The 8294-nt window shown below is 35.1% G+C and overlaps 1 protein-coding gene across 1 annotated transcript; it reads right to left on the bottom strand.

The window, feature by feature from the left end:
• Positions 1 to 616: 616 nt before the first annotated feature.
• On the bottom strand, positions 617 to 5366 carry LOC106769042. Its single transcript, XM_014654498.2, has 7 exons — positions 4949 to 5366; positions 3913 to 4053; positions 3444 to 3809; positions 3025 to 3267; positions 2404 to 2496; positions 1382 to 1582; positions 617 to 1299 (listed from the first exon to the last, which is right to left on the bottom strand). Exons 1-7 carry the CDS (start codon positions 5258 to 5260, stop codon positions 1087 to 1089), a joined length of 1569 nt encoding a protein of 522 aa, XP_014509984.1. The 5' UTR covers positions 5261 to 5366; the 3' UTR covers positions 617 to 1086.
• Between the last annotated feature and the right edge of the window lie 2928 nt (positions 5367 to 8294).

Genomic DNA, 8294 nt, shown 5'->3' with positions numbered 1-8294 from the left:
AAAAAACGTTTTTTATTTTTCATTTTTCTTCTATGCTTATTTAAAAAAAAAAATTAACTTAATAAATTCTTGATCACATCACGTAATCGCTCTTCTTATTAGTGTATATACCGTATCATATTCATATTGAAATACTAATTAACATTATTTTATATAGATTTCAGTATCTTTATAAGAATTTATTACGAATCCAAAAACAATTCCAAACTAAATCTTTTGGTATCGAACAGATGCAATTTGGAATATTTTCATTTTATGATCTGATGGACCTCATTCCAAATAAGAATAGAAAGAAGACGAATTTAGATCACATCTCCTTTAAGAATATGGTGATATGCACAGTAAATTATCATAAGACTGATTATTATTTGTATAACACCTAAGTTTAACCTGTGCATCCTCCTCTTTGATAATATCGTATTATCATATATTTTTTCCCACTAACACGAGAGAATCTTGATAAAAAAATTTACGGCAGTTTTGCTTCTAGCTGAAGATTTTGGGTGGAGGATAACACTTTTTTTCTTGTTACCGTAAATAATATGCCAGAAAGATGTTAGAGCATGACATCTCTCTTTATTAAGTAGCAGGAGTAAAACCTTAATTAGACCAAGGAACGGAAAAAAATCAGACGATGGAACATGCATTACAAGAGTAGTTTGTAATTGAAGCATTGTCATTGAAGCCACTACAATTTCTGAGAATCATTGAGCAGTGGATCAAAGAATGCGTGATAGCAAACTTTGAGCCAATCCAACTATCATCATGATTTACTTGGTAATGTTTTAAATAGACTGATTTCTCCTACATGAAGATCATTTTAGAAAGGGCATACCGCTGAAAATCACCATATGAACTCTGTACATCGTGATGGTGATTATTCAAGCTGTTAGCTTACCTTCATGAGGCTTGAATATCAGTATTGTGTTTTTATACTTTTTTTCATACTTGACCATCAAGCTGTAGATACATACACACTGCCGTGTCCAATAGTTTATATAAACAATTTTACAACACCAAAGTACTTGATGCCTTAAGCTAAATTCAACAGGCAATTCGAGATACCAGAAACGACGGAAGACAGATCTAACATCGAGAGGGCCTATCATAAATTGGAGGAAGAGAAGGACAGTACTCATTCATGTTGGCATATGGATCCAAGGTGTTGTAGCCAGGCAGTTCCATCCTATATTCACCAAGAATCTGGCAGAATGGAAGCTGGTCATTCTCATTGTTGCACCATCTTGGTAGGCGTGTTTGGTTGTCCTCGAAAATTCTGAGCATGTATGCATCACGAATCTGCAAATAACACGACAGAAGCGTTAGGGAAAGTGATTATAGTTCTTAAGGTTTGAGAATTTAGGGAGACGTCATTACTTACTGTGAACTCAGTTACTTGAATGGAACTAGAAATGGGACCAAAAACTCCAGCTTCTTTATACATTGATAGGATAAATGCAACACAAGTTGTTGACTTCCCATCACTGTATTCCCATTCATCTTGTTCAGGAATAGTTAGTAGTTCATCGAAAGGTATCCCACGCTTCTCAGTCTCAAGTATAATATCATGCAAATCCAAACCCTGAATGCAAATAAAAATGAGACATCATCCATTCCAATTTCTTATGAAGAGGGCAAACAGATTATAATTCAGAAAAATAAGCCATTGTGATAAGTTAATGTAAGAATATTTCAATGGAATTTGACCGTGAGCGACTGTATAATCATTTAATTCTCAGTAAGAGCAACACACAGCTGCAAGAACTTTGTTCAAATCAGCGTGCTATAAAAATTCAAATGTAAACTATACATAATCCTCCTTGACAAGTTTTGAAACAAGCAATACGTACAATTAAATATTTCTATCTAATTTCACATAACATGTATCCGTCAGCTGGGTACTCACAACCTGTTCCTGACTTGTTTACATGCGGGTAATAAAAGCTTTTATTTTACCTGACACTATCAATGGATATGGACAATTACACAATCTCTTATCATAGAATAATCTTGTACTCAATATACACAATGAAGTACAGGACTATAGCTAGAAAGGCACGTAGATTTTCCATCTTGAATCCATTGGGATTATAGAATAGCAACAAAACAAACTTTGAAGTCATTTCCAAACCTAAATCTAGAGAAAAGGTCAAGTTCTGGTAGTTCCCAAGAAGTAAAAGAAATTAGAGAAAGACTACAATTTGGTCCATTTAGTTGGCAGATAACTGTCAGATTGTTGAGGACAATTCTTTTTTCTTGGACGATTACTTGTCCTTCCTTATTTTTCCCCTTCTAAAGAATTTCTTCTCTTATTTAGGTGCGAAAAACAGAAGCAAAGACTACATATATTTAGAGCAAATTCATGCTCCTCATCCCGCAGAAAAGTTTTGAACCAAGACTTACCTCAGTCCCTAACCGCTTATTCAATGCTTCATTCCACATATTAGCAGAATATGCTGGCTGCAATCTAGTCCACATAGACATGACAGAAATTACCTGCAAGGAGAAAATGCCATTCAGGATTAGACTTCCAGTCACTCAAGTCTGAACCAACAAGCTTAATAATAATAAAAAAGACATGCTAATTTGATGCGTCCTTTCTATGAAAAAAACAGGGGCAGAGGTAGAGTAGATATTCATTGCCTCATTCACTGCTTGGTTAAGCAAGAACCTTTCCTCTAGTTAGAGAAAAAACAAGCATCCATATATCACAACAAAAGCACTAAGTAACATTACCAAAATCGTTGATACCAGCATAATAGTCTATTCATAATTCCATCCCATTCATCTTATCAGTAGTGGTATGCTGCTCTCTAAAGCCATAAGCACTAACTATTCTCCCCTAGGCCGCTTCTCATTTTAAGGTTTAGATTATCTTTTTGCAAACATTCAAAATTAACTCACTTCATAAGTTATACAGTTTCTACTAGAAAAATAGCATGTTGTTAACACAATAACTGGTTTTATGTATACCTCTAAATATGATACATCAATCCAATAAGTAACAAGTAAAAAGTTTACTACCAAGTGAGCATCGAGAGGAGGAGGATAGTTGTCTGCTACAGTGTCAATCCAACTGAATATCATATTGTGATAACCATAAGGCTTGCCAGACATGCTCCGGGCATACTCCCATGCAGCAGTGTTGTTAAATTTTGCACGTATTTCCGGATGTAGGGGAAGCAAGACTATCTGTGGATTGGAATTATCTTTTAGAGCCAATTCCCACCATTCTTCCCAAGGAATTACCACTATTATTTCTTCACCCTGCACAGAGACACATTATGATACTGTGATCAATTAAAATAGATCATAGCTAAGTCACCACACCCAAAAGCCATGACAAAAAGTACAAAATTCCCGCTCAACGGGCATTACAGCCTTACATGAATAATGTTGAAACTATAAGAATGAGAGTTTTAGAAGTTTAATCACTTTGATACCTTTTCATTCTCATGCCCTGATTCACCAACCCATAAATTCCCCGATTCATCCTTCAAGCAAACTGCAGTATGACCAGCAAATGAACCAGTCACCCATTTTTCTAGCGTCTCAAAACCTCCCCACCTACCCCGGATCTTTGACACCGCTAAGAAGTCTCCAGAATGAACATCAGCAGGGTCTATATATGCACGCCAAGGCTGGCTGCGTTTCTCAAACGTAGCTCCCATGTGCTTCTTCAGGAACTCCAGGTTGGCATTCTGACCCCAACCAGTGTTCGAGAACAAAGGCAAAACGTCAATCAGAGAAAGCAGTGTTCCCAGCATCCCAGATGGCATGAGAAACACAGAAACCCCATGCTGCTTAACCTGTTTGATTCAGCAAGATATAAGAACTTTGACACAGGTTTACAGCTACAACACTTCGAACAGCATTGAGAGCTAATAACAACAAAACTAAAATCAACATTACATATTCCAATTCTGCAGGCTCTTCCCAGGAATCAAACTTCAACGTATGTTCCCGTGAAGAGAAGTAGTAGTCCCACGTAATCCTGTAAGGGGTTGCAAAAACATACAGATCCATGCAGGTCCAGCTATGTGCAGCCTCTGTCTGTATAATAACAACAACTACTTTTAACTAAAGGAAACTTACAAGTCATACTATCATCACGCTTGGGAAGACATAACAGATGACACAGGTTCAAAATTTCCAATTAAAAAATCCAAACAACAGCTTTACATTGAATTGATACAGAAAAATTACAAGCCATTTTACTATTGACTGAAAATAATAACAACTATTCATCACCAAATGAAACTTAAAGCGATATTATCGTCAAGCGAGAGTAGACATATCCGGCGAATAGATAAAAAATTTCCAGCCAGCAACAATGCATTGTTGAATTGATACACAAAATGCTAGCAATACATTCATCTGTTTAACTCTGTCAAATAAAGTTGATTAAAAAGTACAAAATGTTTCACTTCTTATTAATGAATCACTAAACCTCTGCCAAGACTTTACAAGGCGGAATTCAACCCAAAAGACTAGACCACTAGATGGGAGAACGTTAAAGGACTGACTTTCACTGTCAACCAAAACACCAATTGTTAGGAAATTAAGCACAAAAAAAGAATCCAACTCAAAACACTAATCTATCAGGGCAAAAACCTCAAAGCTTAAAAACCAAGTTTAGTAATTCATTGCACTCAAAGTTGAACTTCTAAGAACTCACCGATGATTTCATAATTTCAACAAATACTGGAGTAAATAACGTATAACCCCTAATTAAAAAAATTAGATATTGTATTAGTAAACACTGCCGATGCAGTTACCAGAAGTGACAGATACACAAACAAATAGATACAATTCTGAACAACGAAAAAGAAAAATATTTGGCTGAGTTTGCGATGAAATAAAAAAAAAAATTACAGAAAAAGATTATTCAAAACGATAGATAAAAGCAGAAAGCGGATAATGATTGAAAGTTAGGATAGATGATGACCTTGACGAAGAGAACAGCACCCTGAGAAGCGGGGCTGAGTTCAATCTTGGCAGTGTTGTCATAAAAGCAAGCACCTTTCCACTTGATGGAGGCATTGGAGGGAGTGAGGGAGCCAACGAAATAAGGAAGCAAGTCAACGGCACTGTGGAGATTGTTCAGAACTGGCCACGAAATCTGGCGTGGCAACACGGGAAGCACATCGTTGACTCTAAACGGCACCTTCAAAGCCTCTCCCACTTCGCAGCCCAACAACGCTATTACCATCCATAGCACCACCGCGTGTCGCAGGCGGTGATGATCAGAGGAAGGCATCGAAGAAAGAGATTCCGAGATGCGAGTGATTGATTGATTTTTGGGAATTATTCCACAGATTTCATGTTAGGGCTTTTGGGGGTTCCGAATCAGGTGAGGTTAAAAGGGAGAATTTTGGGTTATCATCATTATCATGATCGTTGTACACTATTTGAAGGTGGGACCCATTATGACACGTGGACAAACATGGCGTGGCAGTTCAATTAGGGTTCAGTGCAGACCCGTATTCCACCCTGTCGTGAAAATCAAAACGGAATTTGTCAGTCAAATAACGGAGCTGTAAGCCACCCACGACTCACTCCGTTATTCGTTGTGCCGTGCTGGCGGGGAATCGTAGGATCCACCACATACATAAATGCCAATATTGACTTAAAGTTTGGAAAAGAACAAAATCAGAAAAGTATAACAGAATTTTATCTTTTTAATCTTTGTTCAGTTACAACTAGATTCTTTTTTAGTGAGGATTTTTACTAATCTACCCCTTATTGCAGGGATTCTTTGAATTATTTGTTTACTTAATTAGTTTTACCAAACTTTCTAAAAATAGAATAAATTACAAAATACAAGATAAATTGCATAGCCAGCTTATCAATGTTTAAACTAAACTTAGACATATTTTGCAAATAAGATGCTGTTAGGATTTTTAGCGTGTAAACCCTGTGCACTACCGTTTAATTTAAAGGATAATAACAAAAACTATCTTATTAATTTGCCATCGAAAATTTTTATAACCTTTTAGAAATTATAATTTTTTATTTCAAATTATTTACTTTTTCAAATATTTTTGTTAGATGAAATAATCTAAGTTTATTTTGTTTTAAATATTGTTTATCTGGATTGAGTATTTCAATAATCATCATCTATAACAATATCAATCAAAAAATTATTTCTTCAACCTTTTAAACAATAAAAAATAGTCACTATACACGTCAAATTAAAAGAATTAGTTGGCATTTACAGAAAATTAATTCACCAAAACTGGTTCAGAAAACTCTAAAGACATCAAATAAGAATTATATTCTTTTATTGCGCAATCTAATGATATCAATTAGAAAATAATTAATATTAACGTTGACTAAAAACGTCTTACCTATATTGAGAGAAAAAATAATTTCATTCATTTGAATAAAAAATATAATTTCATTAAGAAAAAATAGTTATAAATGTTGGTAGAAGAAACTACAACGTGTATTTGTTTTGAAGAATAACTTTTGGAAGAGTGGATTTGAGTTAAAATATTGTGAAAATGAAGTTTTTTGATTAAGAAAAATGTGATAAAAAAATGAAGAAATTTATAAAAGTTGATGAGTGATGTGATAAGTTTGATAAAATAAAATTATTATAAGATGATATAAACTATAAGATGATATAAAAAATTATTTTAAGATGATAATATGAAAATATAAATTATATTATTTGAATAAATTTATTTTTTTGAATAAATTATATTATTTGATTGTTTAAGATGAAAAGTGAAGACTAACTTGAGAGATTTTTCTGTGTTCGCTTTAGAGGATTTGTGAGGACATAATCAAGTGGACTTACGAGATAAAAGCTTTTTCTATCACTCGCCAGTATGGTGCGATCTGAAGTGAATTGAGAGTGAAAGTTATCTTTGTCCTTTGTACATATGTGTCTGTTGCCATGAACATGTGTTGAAGATGGAGAACATGAAGAAGAAAGGTTCAAGCAGGGGTTGAAGAAGCGTGATTTTGGTTCGTCCAAAGCTCTTGTATTCAGTTCTAGAGCTCTTGTATCCAATTCCAACGCGTAGAAGGAATTGAACAACAACTTGTATTCGGATCTACGTCCTTTGATTCTGTTTCACTACATATTGGAGATATGAACAATGCTTGTATTCGGTTCTGGTTACCTTTGTATTCGGTTCCGGTTACCTTTGTATTCGGTTCCAGCCTTTAGTTCACTTGAGATTAAAACTGATAAAAAATATAATCTTGAGGGCATGGAAGATCCCTCTCATTATCTTCTATTTATAATGAAAACACAAGAGTACATGTAATACCAAGAGTCTGCACTAGACTACTAGGTACAAAACTAGGTACAACTCATTAATAACTCTACAGACTAGCCTAAGTGATGATAACTATATGTAATGATTCTAACACTCCCCCTCAAGTTGGAGCATACAGATTGTATGTTCCAAGCTTGGAACAAATAAACTCAATCTGAGGTCCCCTCAATGACTTAGTCAATACATCTGCGAGTTGGTCATTTGATCAAACAAACTCAGTACATATTTCTTTTGACAATAATTTTTCCCGAACAAAATGACAATCAATTTCTATATGTTTGGTTCTCTCGTGAAACACTGGATTTGATGCAATGTGAAGAGTAGCTTGGTTATCACAATACATCTTCATACTCTGGATGTCACAGAAGCTAAGCTCTTGAAGGAACTGCTTCACCCATATAAGTTCACATGTTAATGAAGCCATTGCCCTATATTCAGCTTCAACTGTTGATTGAGCTACTACATTTTGTTTCTTATTTTTCCATGAGATAATGTTTCCTCCAAGGAAAACACAATATCCTATAGTAGATCGTCTATCAATAGGAGAACCTGCCCAATTCGCATCACAATATCCTGATACCTGAAGGTTTCCTTTATCTTCATATAACAGCCCTTGCCCGAGAGCCTTTTTTACATATCTTAGAATGCGAATGATAGCATTCCAATGACCAACACATGGAGCTTGCATGAACTGACTAACCACTCCAACTGCAAAAGATAGATTCGGCCTTGTAATAGTGAGATAGATTAGTTTTCCTACTAGCCTCCTATATCTCTATGGGTCGGAGAATAACTCACCTTCTTCTGTTGTTAATTTTTGATTTGGATCCATAGGACTATCAACTAGTCTACAATCAATCATGCCTATTTCTTGTAAAATTTCCAGAGCATACTTCCTTTGGGAGATTACAACTCCATCTTTTGACTGAGCTACTTCAATGCCTAAGAAGTATCTGAGTCTCCCAAGATCCTTGGTTTGGAAATGTCTATACAAGTACTCCT

This window comes from Vigna radiata, chromosome 7 (genome assembly GCF_000741045.1).
Source record: "Vigna radiata var. radiata cultivar VC1973A chromosome 7, Vradiata_ver6, whole genome shotgun sequence".
Lineage (NCBI taxonomy): Eukaryota > Viridiplantae > Streptophyta > Magnoliopsida > Fabales > Fabaceae > Vigna > Vigna radiata.
The sequence above is the reverse complement of the archived record's forward strand: the minus strand, read 5'-3'. Positions and strand labels throughout refer to the sequence as shown.

Bases quoted from the DNA above. Each gene is read 5' to 3' on its own strand.
- LOC106769042 (XM_014654498.2), bottom strand. From the start codon at position 5,260: ATGCCTTCCTCTGATCATCACCGCCTGCGACACGCGGTGGTGCTATGG. The intron at 4,054-4,948 runs GTCATCATCTAT...GTTATTATACAG, and splicing joins GTGCTGTTCTCTTCGTCAAG to ACAGAGGCTGCACATAGCTG. The intron at 1,583-2,403 runs GTAAGTCTTGGT...ATTTGCATTCAG, and splicing joins ATAAGCGGTTAGGGACTGAG to GGTTTGGATTTGCATGATAT.